Source organism: Panulirus ornatus, chromosome 11, assembly GCF_036320965.1.
Source record: "Panulirus ornatus isolate Po-2019 chromosome 11, ASM3632096v1, whole genome shotgun sequence".
Lineage (NCBI taxonomy): Eukaryota > Metazoa > Arthropoda > Malacostraca > Decapoda > Palinuridae > Panulirus > Panulirus ornatus.
In genome coordinates this window covers 35,055,540-35,079,300 of record NC_092234.1, presented here as the reverse complement: position 1 = coordinate 35,079,300, position 23,761 = coordinate 35,055,540, and the positions used below count along the sequence as shown (strand labels likewise).

The window sequence follows — 23,761 nt, the reverse complement described above, 5'->3', positions numbered from 1 at the left end:
GTAATTACTATCATATAGCATAATGATAATTCCCCTTTGTATCACAGAAAGATAAACTGATGTGAGAATATTCATTTGTTAGTTGTCCTCTGCTGTGTACAATTTTGTGATGATTTTTCTATTTGTTGTTAATGACCACATGAAATGATGAATGTTTCAGTTTATGTATCCTTACTTCATCTCTTTCACAGGTGTCTAGTGTTTGATATTTCAATGAAATTATTCAAAATTTCTGTGACCCCCATTTTGTAATAAGTGTTATTTATCTTGTAGTAGCAATAGTTTAGTATGAATTTCTTCCCTGTAATTAAACAAGCAGTCTTAGTATACAGAAATACTAGCTGCTCGTTTAAGTTGCAAAGCATCCATATTTGTAGGGAAAATGATTTTATTTCAATCTTTTGGCAGTGGACTCAGTTGTATATGATGTAGATGAATCACTCTCTGTTTTTTGCAGTCCTTTTGATACATACTATTAGCTTTCTTAATTGTCATGGTTGTCATAATCAAATGATTTTCTTGTCTTTTTCAGGATCGGTTGTTTTTTGTTATGGAATATGTCCATGGTGGTGACCTCATGTTTCAGATTCAGAAGGCCCGCAAGTTTACTGAGCCTCGAGCTAGATTTTATGCAGCTGAGGTTACGTTGGCATTACAGTTCCTCCATAAAAATGGTGTAATTTACAGGTAGGATTACATTTTTCAATTGGTGATCTTTTGATACGAATCTCAGTTGATAGTAAGCATTTGTAATTCATGCATGTTTAATCATAAATAGATAGTGTTTACATCAAAACATTATCATCATTTGCCATTATTTATAGAGGAGATTCCTAAATAATTGTTAAATACTGAATGCTGGCTGAGTATGGAGGGCAGCCTCTTGAGTCTTTGTTATGCAACCCTTTAATGTTAATGTGATTATAGTTGCATACATAGTAGTGCTATTAATATTATTGAAAAATAGATTTTTTGTTATTCATTGAAGCACAACTCTGGAAGAGGCATAGGTTTGTCAGACAAGAAATTTCCATATGTGGATTTCATGCCCCCATGGATTGTTCACTTTGATTGTGCCCTGTCTGCAGTTCAATCTACTCTCTGGCTCGGCTCATGTCAGATCACAGTCTTTCAAGTGTTGATGTTTATCTGCTTTCATGTTTTACCCCATTTTACCCTGCTTCCCAATTTCATCTGGGTTACTTTTCTTGGTAAAGGTTCTTTACTTTCATGATCACTGCAGGCAGAAAACAGCTTCGTATGTGCATGAAAACTAAACTGACTGTTTAAGTCAGATGCAGAGGAGAATTAATGTATGAAAATTATTAGGGAGACATATAGCATCTGTACATCAAAGTAATCCATGCATCCACTACATACCCAAGAACACAGCACATTTTGGCATTGTCCTCTATTATTCTATCCCTTGTATGCGCTGTTTTAGTCTGTTATACCACCTTTTTCTTTTGTTCTTTTCTACTCTTGACTGAGCTTACATGTATATTTACCTTTTTCATATTCATTCTAAACACCTTTTTGCATTTCTGTGATTCAGAATACTGTGCAAAAATTTTGTTGTCATGTGGAATGGCAATATTCTCATTGTCATCTGTCATCCATTAATGATTGGTTTATTTGCTCCAAATGGAGTTTGAAATGATGAATTGTTTTGAGTTTTTAGGACATTGATGTGTGTATCTAAATACAAGCCAAGGTTGATTTGGGAGTTTTGGACCCCGCCATTCTGCAAGAAGGATCCAAAAATAACCAGTTTTCAAAATTTATTGATAGTAAGGTTGTTCAGTAAGACTCTACAAACCAGATTTTCCGGATCAACTAGGACTAGATCCCATCCACTCATGTGAGTTTTCCAATTGATAGAGCATTTAGACGTTTATGTCCCACCACTAGAAAAATATATGTTACATTATGTTAGCATCACAGCATCTTTGTGTTTAATTACCTATTTGTACTGTATAGAGAGGAAGTTTTACACTCATGGGGGCCCCTTCTCTTGATTTTTTCTGCTTCTTACAACTTTTTAAGATTCTGTATTTTGCCCTTGTACACAGTTACATAATTCAGTTCATTTCTTTCATCCACTCTGTACCTTTAATGTATAAAAGTATTTCAGTACATCTAAGAAGTTTCTTGCTTTATTTCATGTTGTAGCCTTTTGTTGTTTTATTTTTGCATAATCTGAAGAAATGTTCACTGTTCTCATCATCAAATGGTTTAAAACCATAAAGATAATGATGCGGTCACTCCTTCCTCTTCTTTCTTTGTTGGTGGACAGATTTAAGCCTTCTAACCTTTCCCATTAACCCAGCTCTTTTATATTGGATACCATCTTTGTATCCCTCCTCTGGACTTGTTCTATTAGTTATTTCCTCTTTAAGTGGAGTGACAGAACTTGAGAAAAATATTCTAGTTTTGTACAGAACAGCTTGTTGAATGTTTCCCTATCCATATACTTGAATGCTGTTTGAATATTTGCCTGCAGACAGTTTGTACCCTTTACCCTGATGTGGGACTCTGGCAAGAGGTTGGGGATGGTGTGTACTTCCAAGTCGCTTTTCCAAACAGATTCTTGCAGTATAATTCTTTCTAGTTGATACATATTTTGGCCTTATTTTGTGACCCATCCTTGTTACACAACATTTCCTTGGGTTAAATTTTGTCAACCATATTTCTCACCAACTTTGATGTTTATTTATGTCCCTGTGTAAGTCGATGTAGTCCTCCTCGCATTGCATTTTCCTTTTGACCTTGCCATCATCTGCAAACATATTTAGGTAAAAGTCCAATTCTTCTGGCAAGTCATTTATGTACATTGAAAAAAGAAATGGCCCCAGAACAGAGCCCTGTGGCTTGCCATGGTTACCTCTACCTATTTCTAGTAGGGACTTCTGATGTGCATCCTGTGTTCCTTTCCATGGAACTAAGATAATTTATTATCTTTCAAAATAAGTGGTTCCCCCCTTGTCCAGTCCTGATGATCTTTGTATATACTAGCCTCATATGTGGCTCGCTGTCTCATAGAAATCAAAGTTCATTACACACGACCTCCTGCCCTGAAACCATGATGTTTTTCACTTGGGTACATTTTGTATGTATGTATGTATGTAGCATTTATGGATCTGGAGAAGGCATATGATAGAGTTGATAGAGATGCTCTGTGGAAGGTATTAAGAATATATGGTGTGGGAGGAAAGTTGTTAGAAGCAGTGACGTTTTTATCGAGGATGTAAGGCATGTGTACGTGTAGGAAGAGAGGAAAGGGATTGGTTCTCAGTGAATGTAGGTTTGCGGCAGGGGTGTGTGATGTCTCCATGGTTGTTTAATTTGTTTATGGATGGGGTTGTTAGGGAGGTAAATGCAAGAGTTTTGGAAAGAGGGGCAAGTATGAAGTCTGTTGGGGATGAGAGAGCTTGGGAAGTGAGTCAGTTGTTGTTCGCTGATGATACAGCACTGGTGGCTGATTCATGTGAGAAACTGCAGAAGCTGGTGACTGAGTTTGGTAAAGTGTGTGAAAGAAGAAAGTTAAGAGTAAATGTGAGTAAGAGCAAGGTTATTAGGTACAGTAGGGTTGAGGGTCAAGTCAATTGGGAGGTAAGTTTGAATGGAGCAAAACTGGAGGAAGTAAAGTGTTTTAGATATCTGGGAGTGGATCTGGCAGCGGATGGAACCATGGAAGCGGAAGTGGATCGTAGGGTGGGGGAGGGGGCGAAAATCCTGGGAGCCTTGAAGTCGAGAACATTATCTCGGAAAGCAAAAATGGGTATGTTTGAAGGAATAGTGGTTCCAACAATGTTGTATGGTTGCGAGGCGTGGGCTATGGATAGAGTTGTGCGCAGAAGGATGGATGTGCTGGAAATGAGATGTTTGAGGACAATGTGTGGTGTGAGGTGGTTTGATCGAGTAAGTAACGTAAGGGTAAGAGAGATGTGTGGAAATAAAAAGAGCATGGTTGAGAGAGCAGAAGAGGGTGTTTTGAAATGGTTTGGGCACATGGAGAGAATGAGTGAGGAAAGATTGACTAAGAGGATATATGTGTCGGAGGTGGAGGGAATGAGGAGAAGTGGGAGACCAAATTGGAGGTGGAAAGATGGAGTGAAAAAGATTTTGTGTGATCGGGGCCTGAACATGCAGGAGGGTGAAAGGAGGGCAAGGAATAGAGTGAATTGGATCGATGTGGTATACCAGGGTTGACGTGCTGTCAGTGGATTGAATCAGGGCATGTGAAGCGTCTGGGGTAAACCATGGAAAGCTGTGTAGATATGTATATTTGCGTGTGTGGACGTATGTATATACATGTGTATGAGGGTGGGTTGATCCATTTCTTTCGCGTGTTTCCTTGTGCTACCTCGCAAACGTGGGAGACAGTGGAAAAAAAAAAAATTTTTTGTTCTGCAAGAAGATATCCATTAGCTTTTTGATTATCTTTTCCAATACTTCACAGACTACATTCATCAGGGAGACTGGTAGCCATTCTTTTTACAGCAACATCTTGAACAGTATTTCATGTGGTTTGTCAAGTGTATTTCCCCACATCTTTAGCACATATGGAGATGGTTCATTAGGATCATGAACATTATATCTCTATCTTTGATGCCTGTTCCCTTCAGGAACTCCCTCATTCAGGTGGCCACAGCAATAGTCTCCGTAATGGTGAACTCCAGTGCCACTTCATAGTCTTTAATGCTTCATGCTTAACAGGCCATTGGCAGAGGGCCAGCCTAGCACAGTGTTTGCAGAGGCTCCTACCTAGTTTATGAACCTTATATGGGTCAATACCCTTTGATATTCTGTTTATGTCTCCTTTCAATATTTCACTGCATTCAAAAACCTTCCTCTTCCATTTCACTGATGTTGGCATTGTATTGTCTATTACTGTGAGAATACCTTTGAGTTCGTCATTCAGTTCATCACATATCTTTACACCATTCTCAATAGCTCTCTGCTGAATCCCTTAGCCTGATCAGCTGCTTTTGACTGACAAATCACTACTCCTTCATTGTAAATTTAACTGAAGTGTATATCACAATGCCTTGATTCCTGGTTATTGTGCTCCATTTCCAATTTGTGTCATCTTAGATGTTGTAGGTTATGTGTATTGTTCACGATTATAACTCCTCTTTGAGTCTGGTATTATCTCAGCCCTTTTTTCGTCCTCATTTATCTCATCAGATCAGGTATTAAATGATAACATTTTCCAATTGTGTGGTATATATGTTCATTATCCATGTTGCTATGTGTCAAGATGAGATTTAGTACTGATGATCTGTCAGTTTCATTAATCCTAATGTTTTCATTTGCATGCTGGTATAGTAAATTTTCTTATATAATGTACACATTTATGAACTTGTGTCTCCATGGCTGTATGTCTTCATGTCCCCCATTAGCAATACGTAATATACCTGAGAGGTGCATGTTTTACTGCTTCATGCACCATCTTGATTGTTCTTTCATTGTTGTCAATATATATTTGTTCTGGTTCATTGGAACCCTGTGAAAGATTGTTTACCATGAACTCCAACATGCACTCATTTTATACAGTTACCCCTTTCTTTCTGTGTTTCTTCAGCATTCATCTTCTAATAATTTGTGTTTCCTGAAACAGAAGGCTGTCTTTTATTCATAGGGCCAATCCTCCTCTTTTCTCGTTCTGTTTCCCTCTTTGTTAGCTTGTATCCCTCTGGACAGAACAGGTTAGGTCTTATTTCCATTGTGAGTTTTGTCACATCTCTAATAACACCAGCTGCATTTTCCGTAATCTTGAAACTAGTTCTTTATCCTTGAATACTAGTCTATTTGCATTCCTTTTATTTCGGCATTTCTCTCTTAAAATTTCTTAGCTCTCTACAGCATTTAAGCTCTATTCATCCTTTTGCCTCATTGGATGCCTCCTGTTTGTGCCCTCTGATTTTATTCTTTGCTTCTATCAGAATCATCAAGTCAAGAGTAATTCCCACAAACATGGCAAAAATTCATAAGACAGAGATACATGAATGCCCAGTAAGGAAATTGGAATGATTTTTTAATGTAATATCAGTCGACGTGCTGTCAGTGGATTGAACCAGAGCATGTGAAACTTCTGGGGTAAACCATGGAAAGGTGTGTGGGGCCTGGATGTGGAAAGGGAGCTGAGGTTTCAGTGCATTGCACATGACAGGCAGAGACTGAGTGTGAACGAATGTGGCCTTTTTTTGTCTGTTCCTTGCGCTGCCTTGCTGGAGAGGGGATGCTGTTTCTTGTGTGGCGGGGTGGTGACGGGAACAGATGAATGGCAGCAGATATGGATATGTACATGTGTGTATATATGTATACCTCTGTTTATGTATGTATACGTTGAAATGTATATGTATATATATGTGCGTGTGTGGGCGTTTATGTATATACATGTGTATGTGGGTGGGTTGGGCCATTCCTCATCTGTTTCCTTGAGCTACCTTGCTAACGCAGGAGACGGCGGTTAAGTCTGATAATGATAATGATAACCAGCTGATGTAAGAATTTTAGATGGAGTGGCTACAGAAATTTTCAAAAGATTAGACTTCGACTTGTTGTTGAAAGATGATACTGGACAAACCTAGAACAGATAACCATGTTAAAGAAGTAGCAGAAAAAATAGTGTCATACAACAAGCAGGACAATGAGGGGATGAGGTGAGGTGCTTAAGAGAAATGCTATAAGTCAATAGTCTTACTACCATACAAATTTTCATTACAGTTACTGGTTTGTAGGTAAGTAGGTATTTTCTTCCCTTGGTCTGTCACTTCTGATGAAGACCAAACTGCATTCTTAGTAATTTTTTTTTTTCTGCTAAATGACTCACTTTAAAGGAATTAGATAGCAAGAGACCAGTAGATCTTTTCTTGGTATTTGTGATTTTAGAAGAGATGAGAAATTCAGAGAATAGTGTAATAAGAAGAGAAAAGTGAATAGAATTCAAAGAAATACTAGTAAATTGCACACATAGCTGAGAAGGCACCAAGGATGTCATTCCTTGATCTGAAGTGTTTATCACCTCTGTTCTTATACATATCTGTGGTGCTGAATAATGCAGTATGTTAAGAATCCTGTTGAAAAAAGTACTTTGACTTGAAATTTTTGTTTACCCACTAGTTTGGAGGTGGAAAGATGGAGTGAAAAAGATTTTGTGTGATCGGGGCCTGAACATGCAGGAGGGTGAAAGGAGGGCAAGGAATAGAGTGAATTGGAGCGATGTGGTATACCGGGGTTGACGTGCTGTCAGTGGATTGAATCAAGGCATGTGAAGCGTCTGGGGTAAACCATGGAAAGCTGTGTAGGTATGTATATTTGCGTGTGTGGACGTATGTATATACATGTGTATGGGGGGGGTTGGGCCATTTCTTTCGTCTGTTTCCTTGCGCTACCTCGCAAACGCGGGAGACAGCGACAAAGTATAATAATAATAATAATACTAGTTTGTATCTTTGTATCCATGATTGTTAGTGAAATCACCGAAATCTAGCCTCAAGTAGTCTTTTACATTAGAATAATCAAAAGATTTTGATAAAATTGAATACCTGAATTAGATCACCTCAACCTTTTCTTTTCAAAGCTAAATAATTCTGTTAGTTTACTCTCATAGGATTTGTTTCTCAGTTAGAGAATCATCTTGCTTGCCATTGAACTCTCTCCATTCATTGTGTCATTATTCATGTAAGATGACTAAAAACTGGTCATGATGTCCAGGTCTGGGATAAACCAGTGAATTATATTCAGGTCAGGGATGCACCAGAGAATTGTATTGCTGTTGACTCAAAAGTGAACACCCTACGTATGAATTCAAGAATTTTGTTTGCCATTTTTGCTGCTTCTGTGTACTGTTTTCATTGGCTTAGGTGATCAGAGATTACCATATTTGAGTATTTTTCCACATTAATCTTTTGTAATTCAGTAGAATTCATACCGTAACTTGCATTTTTTGTTTTTGCTACTAATTTTTAAAGTGGTGGTCATTCTGAAAATTTGCCAAAAGTGATGCTGGTCTTAGCAAGTGTCCTGGCTGGTAGTTAGCTGGAGGTGTGTTTTGTAATTATTTTCGTATTTGCAATTCCATTTGTACATTATGGGGAGAGCTTAATTGGTTTTGGGTTCCTGTCTCTAGTACTTTTTGTACCTACTAAAAGCCTTTTAAATCTTTGTAAGCTGCGATCATTCACAGTCTCCTTCCTGAACCATTCCAACCATCTACAACTATTACATTAAACCAATATTTCTATACATCTTCTATAACCAGCCTCTTTTTCAGCATTTGAACATGTGGCCTCTTGTAACACTGGTACTTCACCTCATGAAGAATGTTTACTGTCAGTGTCATTTAGATGATTTATGAACTTAAAGGCTGTTATCAGGTCACATCTTTTATCTTACAAAGTGAACAGCTGTGTAGCCCCAAGTCTTTCATTGTAGCTCAGCTGCCTTAGTTCAGGTACTATATTGGCAGCTCTTATCCTTGTATTTCTTTAAGTGCAGTGACCTGACTTGAGAAGAACAATCCTGCTTAGGTGTAATATATATTGTGTATAGCTTACAAAACATTTCTGTATCTATATACTTGAATGTACTTGTGATATTTGCCAACAGACAGTGTACTTCTCTCATGGTTCACCTTATGTATAGCTCTGGCAACAAAATAGGCACATTGTCAACCCCTAGACATTGCACATCAACTCGTGTAACATGGGGTATGCAATATTTTGAATAAGAATGGTGAGCATCCAGTTGTGATGAAAAGGACTGGTGATTAGTAATATTTGATTTAAAAAGAGGGACGCACGTATTATTCACTAATTAGTTATCATAAACCTCCACGAACAATCAGATTGCAAGATTTAGTTGATTTAAATGGAAGTAAATAGTTAGAGGACAATATGTGGTGTGAGGTGGTTTGATCAAGTAAGTAATGTAAGGGTAAGAGAGATGTGTGGAAATAAAAAGAGTATGGTGAGAGGGCAGAAGAGGGTGTTTTGAAATGGTTTGGTCACATGGAGAGAATGAGTGAGGAAAGATTGACCAAGAGGATATATGTGTCAGAGGTGGAGGGAACGAGGGGAAGTGGGAGACCAAATTGGAGGTGGAAAGTTGGAGTGAAAAAGATTTTGAGTGATCGGGGCCTGAACATACAGGAGGGTGAAAGGCGTGCAAGGAATAGAGTGATTTGGAACGATGTGGTATACTGGGGTCAGCATATATATATATATATATATATATAGGGTGGGGGAGGGGGCGAAAATTTTGGGAGCCTTGAAAAATGTGTGGAAGTCGAGAACATTATCCCGGAAAGCAAAAATGGGTATGTTTGAAGGAATAGTAGTTCCAACAATGTTGTATGGTTGCGAGGCATGGGCTATGGATAGAGTTGTGCGCAGGAGGATGGATGTGCTGGAAATGAGATGTTTGAGGACAATGTGTGGTGTGAGGTGGTTTGATCGAGTAAGTAACGTAAGGGTAAGAGAGATGTGTGGAGATAAAAAGAGCGTGGTTGAGAGAGCAGAAGAGGGTGTTTTGAAATGGTTTGGGCACATGGAGAGAATGAGTGAGGAAAGATTGACCAAGAGGATATATGTGTCGGAGGTGGAGGGAACGAGGAGAAGAGGGAGACCAAATTGGAGGTGGAAAGATGGAGTGAAAAGGATTTTGTGTGATCGGGGCCTGAACATGCAGGAGGGTGAAAGGAGGGCAAGGAATAGAGTGAATTGGAGCGATGTGGTATACAGGGGTTGACGTGCTGTCAGTGGATTGAATCAAGGCATGTGAAGCGTCCGGGGTAAACCATGGAAAGCTGTGTAGGTATGTATATTTGCGTGTGTGGACGTGTGTATGTACATGTGTATGGGGGGGGTTGGGCCATTTCTTTCGTCTGTTTCCTTGCGCTACCTCGCAAACGCGGGAGACAGCGACAAAGTATAAAAAAAAAAAATATATATATATATATATATATATATATATATATATATATATATATATATATATATATATATATATATATATATATATCTTTTTCTTTTCTTTCAAACTATTCGCCATTTCCCGCATTAGCGAGGTAGCGTTAAGAACAGAGGACTGGGCCTTTGAGGGAATACCCTCACCTGGCCCAATTCTCTGTTCCTTCTTTTGGAAAATTAAAAAAAACGGAAACAGACAAAAAACAAGGAAACAGACAAAAGAATGGCCCAACCCACCCACATTCACATGTATATACATACACATCCACACATGCACATATACGTACCTATACATCTCAACGTATGCATATATATACCCACACAGACATATACATATATTCACATGTACATACTTCATACTGTCTGCCCTTATTCATTCCCGTCGCCACCCCACCACACATGAAATGACAAACCCCTCCCCTGCATATGCGCAAGGTAACGTTAGGAAAAGACAACAAAGGCCACATTCATTCACACTCAGTCTCTAGCTGTTATGTATAATGCACCGAAACCACAGCTCCCTCTCCACATCCAGGCCCCACAAAACTTTCCTTGGTTTACCCCAGACGCTTCACATGCCCTGGTTCAATCCATTGACAGCACGTCGACCCTGGTATACCACATCGTTCCAATTCCCTCTATTCCTTGCATGCCTTTCACCCTCCTGCATGTTCAGGCCCCGATCACTCAGAATCTTTCACTGCATCTTTCCACCTCCAGTTTGGTCTCCCACTTCTCCTCGTTCCCTCCACATCTGACACATATATCCTCTTTGTCAATCTTTCCTCACTCATTCTCTCCATTTGACCAAACCATTTCAAAACACCCTCTTCTGCTCTCTCAACCACACTCATTTTATTATCACATCTCTTCTACCCTTGTATTACTTACTCGATCAAACCCCTTCACACCACTTATTGTCCTCAAACATCTCATTTCCAACACACCCACCCTCCTCTGCACAACTCTATCTGTAGCCCACGCCTCGCAACCTTATAGCATTGTTGGAACTAATTTTCTTTCCAAGATAACGTTCTTGACTTCCATACATTTTTCAACGCTCCCAGAACTTTTGCCCCCTCCCCCACCCTATGATTCACTTCCGCTTCCATGGTTCCATTATTTTTTTTTTTTTTTTTTTTTTCACTGTCTCCCGCATTTGCGAGGTAGCGCAAGGAAACAGACGAAAGAAATGGCCCAACCCACCCCCATACACATGTATATACATACGTCCACACACGCAAATATACATACCTACACAGCTTTCCACGGTTTACCCCAGACGCTTCACATGCCCTGATTCAATCCACTGACAGCATGTCAACCCCGGTATACCACATCGCTCCAATTCACTCTATTCCTTGCCCTCCTTTCACCCTCCTGCATGTTCAGGCCCCGATCACAAAATCTTTTTCACTCCATCTTTCCACCTCCAATTTGGTCTCCCACTTCTCCTCGTTCCCTCCACCTCCGACACATATATCCTCTTGGTCAACCTTTCCTCACTCATTCTCTCCATGTGCCCAAACCATTTCAAAACACCCTCTTCTGCTCTCTCAACCACGCTCTTTTTATTTCCACACATCTCTCTTACCCTTACGTTACTTACTCGATCAAACCACCTCACACCACACATTGTCCTCAAACATCTCATTTCCAGCACATCCATCCTCCTGCCCACCACTCTATCCATAGCCCACGCCTCGCAACCATACAACATTGTTGGAACCACTATTCCTTCAAACATACCCATTTTTGCTTTCCGAGATAATGTTCTCGACTTCCACACATTCTTCAAGGCTCCCAGAATTTTCGCCCCCTCCCCCACCCTATGATCCACTTCCGCTTCCATGGTTCCATCCGCTGCCAGATCCACTCCCAGATTTCTAAAACACTTTACTTCCTCCAGTTTTTCTCCATTCAAACTCACCTCCCAATTGACTTGACCCTCAACCCTACTGTACCTAATAACCTTGTTCTTATTCACATTTACTCTTAACTTTCTTCTTTCACACACTTTACCAAACTCAGTCACCAGCTTCTGCAGTTTCTCACATGAATCAGCCACCAGCGCTGTATCATCAGCGAACAACAACTGACTCACTTCCCAAGCTCTCTCATCCCCAACAGACTTCATACTTGCCCCTCTTTCCAAAACTCTTGCATTCACCTCCCTAACAACCCCATCCATAAACAAATTAAACAACCATGGAGACATCACACACCCCTGCCGCAAACCTACATTCACTGAGAACCAATCACTTTCCTCTCTTCCTACACGTACACATGCCTTACATCCTCGATAAAAACTTTTCACTGCTTCTAACAACTTTCCTCCCACACCATATATTCTTAATACCTTCCACAGAGCATCTCTATCAACTCTATCATATGCCTTCTCCAGATCCATAAATGCTACATACAAATCCATTTGCTTTTCTAGTATTTCTCACATACATTCTTCAAAGCAAACACCTGATCCACACATCCTCTACCACTTCTGAAACCACACTGCTCTTCCCCAATCTGATGCTCTGTACATGCCTTCACCCTCTCAATCAATACCCTCCCATATGATTTACCAGGAATACTCAACAAACTCATACCTCTGTAATTTGAGCACCCACTCTTATCCCCTTTGCCTTTGTACAATGGCACCATGCACGCATTCCGCCAATCCTCAGGCACCTCACCATGAGTCATACATACATTAAATAACCTCACCAACCAGTCAACAATACAGTCACCCCCTTTTTTAATAAATTCCACTGCTATACCAAACCAAACCATTATTATTATTATTTATTCTTATATTTCATATTTTATTACACTTTGTCGCTGGCTCCCGCATTAGCGAGGTAGTGCAAGGAAACAGACAAAGGAATGGCCCCACCCACCCACAGACACATGTATACACCTACGTCCTCACATGCACATATACATACCTCTACATTTCAATGTATGCATATGTATACATACACAGACATATACATATATACACATGTACATAATTCATACTTGCTGCCTTTATTCATTCCCGTCGCCACCCTGCCACACATGAAATGACACCCCCATTCCCCCTGCACGCGCTTGAGGTAGCGCTAGGAAAAGACAACAAAGGCCACATTCGTTCGCACTCAGTCTCTAGCTGTCATGTATAATGCACTGAAACCACAGCTCCCTTTCCACATCCAGGCCCCACAAAACTTTCCATGGTTTACCCGAGACGCTTCACATGCCCTGGTTAAATCTACTGACAGAACGTCGACCCCGGTATACCACATTGTTATTATTATAGGGAAGTGTCTTTAATCCATCATGGTAAGGAAAAAATGTTTGACCTAGTTAGTCAGAACGTTTATGGTTCTTAAAATTGCCACTGTGCTGCAAGGAGCATTGGTTGTTTGGCTACTCTCTGCGGTCAGCCATTGTACCAAGTGACTCTTCTGTGTATACATTTTTAGAAATACACTCAGGTTTTTTTCAGGTTAATGTTCCGAAACAAAATGTAAGACAATTAAGACTAAGGAACTTAGAAAAAATAGAGAACCCTATTGTTTGATTGAAGAAGAGATTGCTTCCTTATGATTTGAGCCACAGTTGGCCATTGTAACAGTGTAGGCATCTGCCTAAAGTAACATTTTCATTTTTGTATGTACATTCACATTCATCTTACACTTATACTACTTGTAATTTACAGCAAAATGTAATAGAACAATGTATTAAACAATTATCAGAAGTAAGAAACTGAGCAGAAATAGAGAATGTTGTTTTATGATCAAAGAAGAGATTGCTTTTGCACATTACATTTACCTATGGGCACATGGCTAACATAGTGGCTTGGTTTTTGTATATACATACATGTTTTTTCATGTTTGCCTTGCACTTTTAGCTCATTTGATATACTTCTAGGTATGATAGACCAGTATATAAAACAATTATTAAGGCATTTATGGATCTGGAGAAGGCATATGATAGAGTTGATAGAGATGCTCTGTGGAAGGTATTAACAATATATGGTGTGGGAGGAAAGTTGTTAGAAGCAGTGAAAAGTTTTTATCGAGGATGTAAGGCATGTGTACATGTAGGAAGAGAGGAAAGTGATTGGTTCTCAGTGAATGTAGGTTTGCGGCAGGGGTGTGTGATGTCTCCATGGTTGTTTAATTTGTTTATGGATGGGGTTGTTAGGGAGGTAAATGCAAGAGTTTTGGAAAGAGGGGCAAGTATGAAGTCTGTTGGGGATGAGAGAGCTTGGGAAGTGAGTCAGTTGTTGTTCACTGATGATACAGCGCTGGTGGCTGATTCATGTGAGAAACTGCAGAAGCTGGTGACTGAGTTTGGTAAAGTGTGTGGAAGAAGAAAGTTAAGAGTAAATGTGAATAAGAGCAAGGTTATTAGGTACAGTAGGGTTGAGGGTCAAGTCAATTGGGAGGTGAGTTTGAATGGAGAAAAACTGGAGGAAGTGAAGTGTTTTAGATATCTGGGAGTGGATCTGGCAGTGGATGGAACCATGGAAGCGGAAGTGGATCATAGGGTGGGGGAGGGGGCGAAAATTCTGGGAGCCTTGAAGAATGTGTGGAAGTTGAGAACATTATCTCGGAAAGCAAAAATGGGTATGTTTGAAGGAATAGTGGTTCCAACAATGTTGTATGGTTGCGAGGCGTGGGCTATGGATAGAGTTGTGCGCAGGAGGATGGATGTGCTGGAAATGAGATGTTTGAGGACAACGTGTGGTGTGAGGTGGTTTGATCGAGTGAGTAACGTAAGGGTAAGAGAGATGTGTGGAAATAAAAAGAGCGTGGTTGAGAGAGCAGAAGAGGGTGTTTTGAAGTGGTTTGGGCACATGGAGAGAATGAGTGAGGAAAGATTGACCAAGAGGATATATGTGTCAGAGGTGGAGGGAACGAGGAGAAGAGGGAGACCAAATTGGAGGTGGAAAGATGGAGTGAAAAAGATTTTGTGTGATCGGGGCCTGAACATGCAGGAGGGTGAAAGGAGGGCAAGGAATAGAGTGAATTGGAGCGATGTGGTATACCGGGGTTGACGTGCTGTCAGTTGATTGAATCAAGGCATGTGAAGCGTCTGGGGTAAACCATGGAAAGCTGTGTAGGTATGTATATTTGCGTGTGTGGACGTATGTATATACATGTGTATGGGGGGGGTTGGGCCATTTCTTTCGTCTGTTTCCTTGCGCTACCTCGCAAACGCGGGAGACAGCGACAGAGTATATATAAAAAAAAAAAAAAAGAAACTAAGAAAAATATATAAAAGTTATTAAGACTAAGAAACTAAAAAAAATAGAGAACTTGATTGCGTAATCAAAGAAGAGATCGCTTCCTCACTACAAGTTCAACTGCTGGTGGCCGTTGTGACAGCATTGGCACACTGCTAACATAGTGACTCATTTTTGTATGTACATCTATGTACACTTTACACATATGGTTATGTGATTTACTGCAAAAGATTATGAAAATATGATTAAGATTTAGAAATTAAGCGAATACAAAGAATGTTATTCAACAATTGACTGTAGTTTCTGTCATTTGAGTTGGTCATAGAACCTCTATCAGTCACAAAATACTCATGGAGTCAGCATTCTTGTTCATTGAACACACTGATTTTGCCTGTGATCTTCCTTATCCAGACAAACTATAAAATTTTGAGCCCTCACTATGGATTCTGTGAAGAGATCACTCCCCCATGATGAGTTCAGTCCTGCCAGGTGTAAGCATGTTACACATACTGTTCTAAAGAAGTAGCAATTGTATAGAAGCTTAATAAAGGGGCTAAAGGGAAAATAGAAAAAGAAGTGTACTGAAAATGATGATGGTATGGCCTCCATCTATGACTTAAAGAACAGCAGGGAGAAAATATGTTTTTATACTGAAAATGACCCCACTTGAGGCCTGTATTCATCCAGCTATCGTTGTATTGCACTGATTCACTGTCTCAACAGAAAATTAATACTGTACTGAACTGTAAAATTGAGGGAAATTTCCCTACACTTGTCAAGTGCAGATACTCTCCTGTACTTATCACTGCCTCTGCCTTAGGACCATCAGCTATGAAGCTGTCAGTCCTGCATCTGCCTTCTGCTTGCCTTAACACTCCATCCAGTTACAGTATTGTTGGTTTCATTTTGATTAAGAATCTATTGGTTTGACTAGGGTTATGTCTCATTCTAGTATTGTATTTCTTCAGTACTGTAGATATTAACTCGTTTTCCCAAGCATTTTTCATTAAAGTGCTCCAATAGCCGTATCCTTTTATTTCCATTATTTTTTGATATACTTAAAGGTAATTTCACAAAATATTTTGTCTGATATAATCATTTTGAAAATACAGCACCATATCATTGCTTAAACAAATACTTAATTAGACTATACTTAGTATTTCATTTATAGAATTAACATGTATTTTCAGACTTTATTGTTTGCTGAACTTTAAGAATCTTTGGAAATGCTGACTATCTATATTTAAGAAAGATTGTTTAGTCTGGCAACTGCTTGGTCCTAGTTATTCCGAACTAAAGACATTTCATTTGTTTATCATTATTATTATTACTCTTATTATTATCATTATTATTATTATTATTCTGAGGGAATTTTTTCCTGTTTCTCTGGGTCATGGTAGTAGTCCCTCAAAGTGGACTATTTACCTCTAAATAGAGTACTTAGATCTGTTTACCTTTTCATTCTCTATATCATGTTGACTTTTGTGCTTGTCACAAGCCTCTGAGCATCCTTGTATTTTGAAGTAACACGCACTGGAAGTCCCCAGATTATGAACAGGTTATGTTCCTGGGCCTTAGTTGTAAGCTGAATTGTTTGATTCTGAAAATGTAAAGAAGTAGTGATAATTCACATAAAATTAAGTAAATACCAATATGTGTCTGTAATAATGTAGTGTGAAAAAAACAACTGATAAGAAATATTAAGGAGCATGTAATTTTAAGATGCACATTAAAGTTTCCATGTTTCATAAGTATAGGTCACTGTCTGCATGTTGGAATTTGAATTAGTATTTTTTGGAGCTCATTCATAAGTTTAGGGGATTGTAGGTCAGATGTTCATTAGTCGGGTACTCCTAGTGCTACACAATATTTTTTTATATCTAAGTATATGCAGTAAGCCATCTCCTTTTATCCAGCATGGTGGTCCATATAGTCTCCATGTAACTTTATCTCTGCTCATTTCCATAACCTCGTCTTGGCATACTGTCTGTTCTGCTTATGTAATCTCTCCATGCAGCTCCTTCATGCATACACTCGTTTCAGCCAAGTACTCCTGTTGTTTGTCATCACCATCTTACTCCCAATCTTCTCTCCTTTTACTCTGCTTTCACATAAATCATCCTTCCAGCATTGATTCTTTCCACATTCACTCTGTCCACCTGCACAACACCCCTTTTTTCTGTTCCTGCCTAATGCAAACCTCAGTCCTGTAACTTCTCTTTCTTAACCTTTCAGACCTAGAAAATCCTGTTCCGCATCATGCATTTTATAATCAAAAGTTGGCTGAATTATGTCTTCTGAGGAACACCATCACTCCTTCATCTTTACCTATCAAAACTTGCATACCTATCGTAACAGAATCAGACATCATAGCATATGTTCCATTATTCTCTGAAATGCCCCTTAGACTCATTGATTTTCTAGACTTTTTCCAAGATCTTAACAATTTGCCAGATCTTCTACTGATTTCCTATTCTCAAACACTATTACTTTGCCCGTGTTAGCATTCATTTTTTTTATACAAATCCAGATTCCATTTCAGTTTCCTGCAATTCATTTCTCTTCTTGCATAGTAATGGTGTCATTTACACACATTTTTGATTTCCTCTCTTTTTCATCCTTTTCAACCTTACTTCAATCATTTTAGCTTATACAAAGACATTCCTCACTTAAGAAAATTTAACACTTACCAGGAAAATTATATCACACCTGTTTCACCTGATCATCAACCCCATCATTCACTTGTCCATTCATTCTTTTTTTTTTTTTTTTTTTTTTTTTTTTTTTTTTTAGAAACCTTCATTTGCCTGTAACTGTTTTCCACATATTTTTGATACATCCTACTGCTTAGCTGTATCAGTTTTCCTTATCAAAATTTTTCTAAGTATATCAAAATGGCATATAGACTCATTTACTTTTTCATATCCTTCACAGTCCTTTTTCTTGTAGTAGATGCATAATCCACTCATCTGCACTTTTTCATGCATTTGTTCTGCTTATTCTTTTCATTTAATTTTTATTTTTTCATTCTCTCCTTTTTTCCATTTTGCCTAACAATTATACTTCTCATGATAATCCTTATTCAGATACCACATTCATCCTTAGGACCCTTGAAAAATGGTGAGTGTTAGGTAGGTATTAGTTGGTTGGCAGCCTCCGAGCAGGAGGTATGTTACTGGTGCTATCCATTTTTTTTTTAACAACTGTGTATTGGGCATTCCAATGGTTGTCAAGATTCACTCCTTTGGCCTTACTATAATTTTTTTTCTTTTACAGCTGTTTAGTGAGCATTTCCGTGGTTGTCAGGTTGCACTCCTTTGACCCAGATAGCTGTCTTTTCTGTCTGCCTCATAGACATGTGGACTGCTGGCATTCTGCCCTCAGGCATATCTCTCCTTGTGGTACATAACACATTACAATACTTTTCTCACACAACTTATTCTTCATAATTCTCAATTTTCCTTTGATAAGCATTATGTGCTAGCTTAACCTTTTGGCAAAAGGTAGAAGCAGTAGGTAGGACGAGGAGCAATAGGTAATAGTAGCAAGTGGGAACATTAGGCAAGATCATTATTTGCTGATGATCTCTTAAAGATGAGCACTAAAGACTAAGAACTGGCATATTTGCTGGTGGTCTCTTAAAGATGAGCACTAAAGACTAAGAATTGGCATTGAAGTTCAACAGTTATGAAAGGTCTTTTACTGTGGCCATCCTCTTGAGGGAATTTCCAAAGGGAATGTGTCAGAGAAATAGATACTGAATGCGTGCATAGTGCCATTGTACAAAGGCAAAGGGGATAAGGGTGAGTGTTCAAATTACAGAGGTATAAGTTTGTTGAGTATTCCTGGGAAATATGGGAGGGTATTGATTGAGAGGGTAAAGGCATGTACAGAACATCAGATTGGGGAAGAGCAGTGTGGTTTCAGAAGTGGTAGATGGTGTGTGGATCAGGTGTTTGCTTTGAAGAATGTATGAGAAATACTTAGAAAAACAAATGGATTTGTATGTAGCATTTATGGATCTGGAGAAGGCAAATGATAAGAGTTGATAGAGATGCTCTGTGGAAGGTATTAAGAGTATATGGTGTGGGAGGCAAGTTGCTAGAAGCAGTGAAAAGTTTTTATCAAGGATGTAAGGCATGTGTATGAGTAGGAAGAGAGAAAAGCGATTGGTTTTCAGTGAATGTCAGTTTGCTGCAGGGGTGTGTGACGTCACCGTGGTTTTTTGATTTGTTTATGGATGGGGTTGTTTGGGAGGTGAATGCAAGAGTTTTGGAGAGAGGGGTAAGTATGCTGTCGGTTGTGGATGAGACGGCTTGGGAAGTGAGTTGATTGTTGTTCGCTGATGATACAGTGCTGGTGGCTGATTTGGGTGAGAAACTGCATACGCTGGTGACTGAGTTTGGTAAAGTTTGTGGAAGAAGAAAGCTGGGAGTAAATGTGAATAAGAGCAAGGTTATTAGGCTCAGTAGGGTTGAGGGACAAGTCATTTGGGAGGTAAGTTTGAATGGAGAAAAACTGGAAGAAGTGAAGTGTTTTAGATATCTGGGAGTGGATTTGGCATCGGATGGAACCATGGAAGTGAGTCACAGGGTGGGGGAGGGGGTGAAAGTTCTGGGAGCGTTGAAAAATGTGTGGATGGCGAGAACATTATCTTGGAAAGCAAAAATGGATATGTTTGAAGGAATAGTGGTTCCAACAATGTTATCTGGTTGCAAGGCATGGGCTATAGATAGGGATGTGCGCAGGAGGGTGAATGTGTTGGAAATGAGATGTTTGAGGACAATATGTGGTGTGAGGTGGTTTGATCGGGTAAGTAATGAAAGGGTATGAGAGATATGTGGTAATAAAAAGAATGTGGTTGAGAGAGCAGAAGAGGGTGTATTGAAATGGTTTGGTTACATGGAGAGAATGAGTGAGGAAAGATTGATAAAGAGGATATATGTGTCGGAGGTGGAGGGAACGAGGAGAAGTGGGAGACCAAATTGGAGGTAGAAGGATGGCGTGAAAAAGATTTTGAGCAATTGGGGCCTGAACATGCAGGAGGGTGAAAGGCGTGCAGAGTGAATTGGAATGATGTGGTATACCAGGGTCGACGTGCAGTCAATGGTTTGAACCATGGCATGTGAAGCGTCTGGGGTAAACCATGGAAAGTTCTTTGGGGCCTGGATGTGGAAAGGGAGCTGTGGTTTCGGTGCATTATACATGACAGCTAGAGACCGAGTGTGAACGAATGTGGCCTTTGTTGTCTTTTCCTAGCGCTATCTCGCATGCGTGTGGGGTGGAGGGGGGTGTCACTTCATGTATGGTGGGGTGGTGACGGGAATGAATAAAGGCAGCAAGTATGAATTGATTACATGTGTATATATGTATGTGTCTGTGTATGTATATATATGTATACGTTGAGATGTATAGGTATGTATATGTGCGTGTGTGGATGTGTATGTATATACAAGTGTATGTGGGTGGGTTGGGCCATTCTTTCGTCTGTTTCCTTGCACTACCTTGTTAATGCGGGAGACAGCGACAAAGTATGGTAAATAGATAAATGAATATAGATTAGTTGGTGTATAAGAGTTTTTTACAGTGTGCAAAGGGCCTTACATAATGGCAATATGTCAAAGGACTGGACAGCTAATGTGATTGTACCTTTCTGTGTAATAGAAAGGTATGATCATTGTAAATGTTCATTCCTTTGCACATTGCATAGACTCTTTTGCACCACAATTAATATTTTTCACCTATTAGGTGCATATCTGGTGCATTACTTATTTTTCACTTCTTTAATCTGAGTGTGCCTTACTTGTACTTCTTTTTCACAGAATAACACCCTCTTTATTTAGCATTATCGTTAGAGATACTCCTTGTTCTTAAGTGTTGTAATGTAGCAAAATATCCCTTTCATCTCTTGCTCACCACATTTGTTTTTAGGAACTTTCTGTTATTTTGTTCTTCACTCTTCCTACTTCATAATCCCTAACCTTTTAATTCTCATCAAATCTTCATGAATCAACTGCTTTCATTTTAGTGTTCCTCACAATTCTTCTATCTTCTTTGCTGCTTTATATCGTTAGATTTGCAGCTTTCTTTAGATTTGCAGCTTTCTTAATTCATTTTGAATCCCCTCGTATTGCAATGCTTAATATTAAACCTGAATTGATCCTTATACTGCTCACTTCCCAATTCCTTCATTTTTACTCACCTCTGTTTACTCAACTTTTCATTTATATTCAGAATGTTTTCCTTTTATTTCATACGCATTTTACTTTCCTGTATTTTGCATGAAGAAAACCAGTAAGTGAAATGTTCTGTGTTAACTGATACAGTTGTGTTCTCGCTTCTTAACCTCTCACATTTGATCTCAAGATTTCGCTTAATTTTTCACTTTTGTTTAACCACTTGGACACTTCATTTACTTCACACCACAGAGTTATTTGCTAGTCCCAATGAAATCTTTTGTCCTGTATCCACTCATTTTTTATTACTCATCCATTATCCTGTAATATATCAGATTTTACACCTGTCTTCAGTACTATACCATGTATAAGTAAGAATTAGTTAAAAGTTTCATTAATACCAAAAAAAAAAAAGTGACCTATTCATAGAACTAAGAAAATCTCCATTTACCATCATGTGCCTCACCCAGTACATTTATATCCCACTACAAGCAGCATTTCTCTTTCCCTCACAAAATTTCATATCCCTGACAAACTGTTAATGCTTTTGAGCTTGTCTGTATCTGTCCCTATCTGATCAGTTGTTGACTTATACTTTGCTGTTTGCTGAACCATAAGTAAGTGATGCATTCTCAAGTCTAGTTTATAGTAACTTGAAGCAAAAAATTATGCTTCAAATATTTCACATGATGCTTCTGTCTATCTTCTATATGGAAAGTCACACCATCTCTTGTTCTACATCTTCCTTTCTGAGCAATCCCCTGATTGCCAACCAATGGTCATAGTCCCTTTTCTCCAGTCCTTCTTTCTGCTCAGTCCTACTTAGGCATGTGTCCACTTTTCTTTTTTTTTCTTTTCTTTTTTTTTCCATTCATGCATCTTCCATTCCAAGCACACCTCTCTAAGTGAAATTTGTTTTTAGCATTTTTATTGCTTTTGCTTTTTATTGTTCATATTGCTTTTAACACGAAACCCAGACTGCCCACTTGCATCTCCCCTGTGACCCACAGGTGGAGGTCATGGGGGGATCCTCTTAGATCCATCATCCGCCGAAGACCAACCAAGATCATCCAAGACTCTGCATGAAGTTGGATGATATTCCAGTGGACTGGGTGTAGTTTTCACTTTTATATGCAGTATAGAAATATTTCATATTTGTACTACACCTAGTGCTCAACTGCCACTGTCTTTAGCTCAGTCTGGGACACAACAAAGGTAGATAGTTTACATTCAGACATACATCTACGTGTAGATAGATACACCACTAACACTGATACCTATGTATGATTACATTGTTCTTATGCATAAAGCCTCATGTTTGATTGTAAAGCCTAGTTTGAAAACCCCATATATAGATACAAAGACCTTCTGTATTATTTTAAAGATGTGTCAATAACATGCTGTGCTGCATTAATTCCTTATCCAGATGCACAGTAAATCCCTAAATCTGGAATTTTTAGCCCTTAAAAGTTGTATTCCATAGACCTGTTTATGGGTTTTGAAAGTCATTCTCATCTTGAGATCCTGCACAGGAATTTGAAGGATTTACCAAGACTGATTATTTGTTGACATCTAGGGACAGCTAAATTGTGCTTACACAGCTCTACACTTTTCGTTTACAGAAGAGCACATTCATTTCCTTTCACTTAAAGACAACCTTGTTGCATCCACATTATAAAGTATAGGCTTTCTTTATTTGGTATGTATTTGTATACTTTGTCATTCTTGGGCAGTCTGTTGTCCCTCCTACATCAAGATGGGAGAGTGTATTCAGTAGTAGAGGAGAATGTAGATGGCTGACCACAAGTAAGAACCTTAAAGTTGTCAAAAGAATAGATGTTAGCATAAGGTTGCCATGTAATTACAGAATTTGGGATCCAAGCACAATAGGAGTCTTGTGAACTTCTGCGCGTCATTTTAGAGAATGGTGTCAATTCTGTAGTATGACTGTAGATGTAACAGAGTGAATAATCTTTCCTTACAGTAAAGAAAAGGAAGATAGGCATAGGAGAGCCTTTGTGCATGAACGATTTTAGAGTGTGGTACTTAACATTAATTTTTCTTGGTGCAGTGCTGGTATATTTTATATTTACAACTCAAGAAACATGAACATTTACCATGTTCAGTTATGTACGAGATTCTCACTGAAGAATTTTAAACCCTTAGCACTTTCTCACCTGAAGAATGAACCCACTCTCTACTTGAAGTAAAGCATCTCTTAATGAGTTTAGTCTCCATTTCTTCCCTAGCTGAGTACTACCACTGATTGAATCTTTCTCTGATCTGTTTGTTATAGATCTTTAGTTACCTTCAATATTTTATTGCTAAGTAGTTATGTGATATATTTAGGTTTTTTCAAATACTTTGAATTTTCC

General features: G+C 38.9%; 1 protein-coding gene across 1 annotated transcript in view; it reads left to right on the top strand.

Annotated features, from left to right (window-relative positions):
* The window catches only part of Pkc98E (Protein kinase C), a 216,545-nt gene that overhangs the window by 110,431 nt on the left and 82,353 nt on the right, over positions 1 to 23,761 (top strand). Inside the window, exon 9 of the mRNA XM_071666782.1 lies at positions 533 to 687. Coding sequence (XP_071522883.1) covers positions 533 to 687 — 155 coding nt within the window. The remainder of the gene's footprint in view (positions 1 to 532; positions 688 to 23,761) is intronic.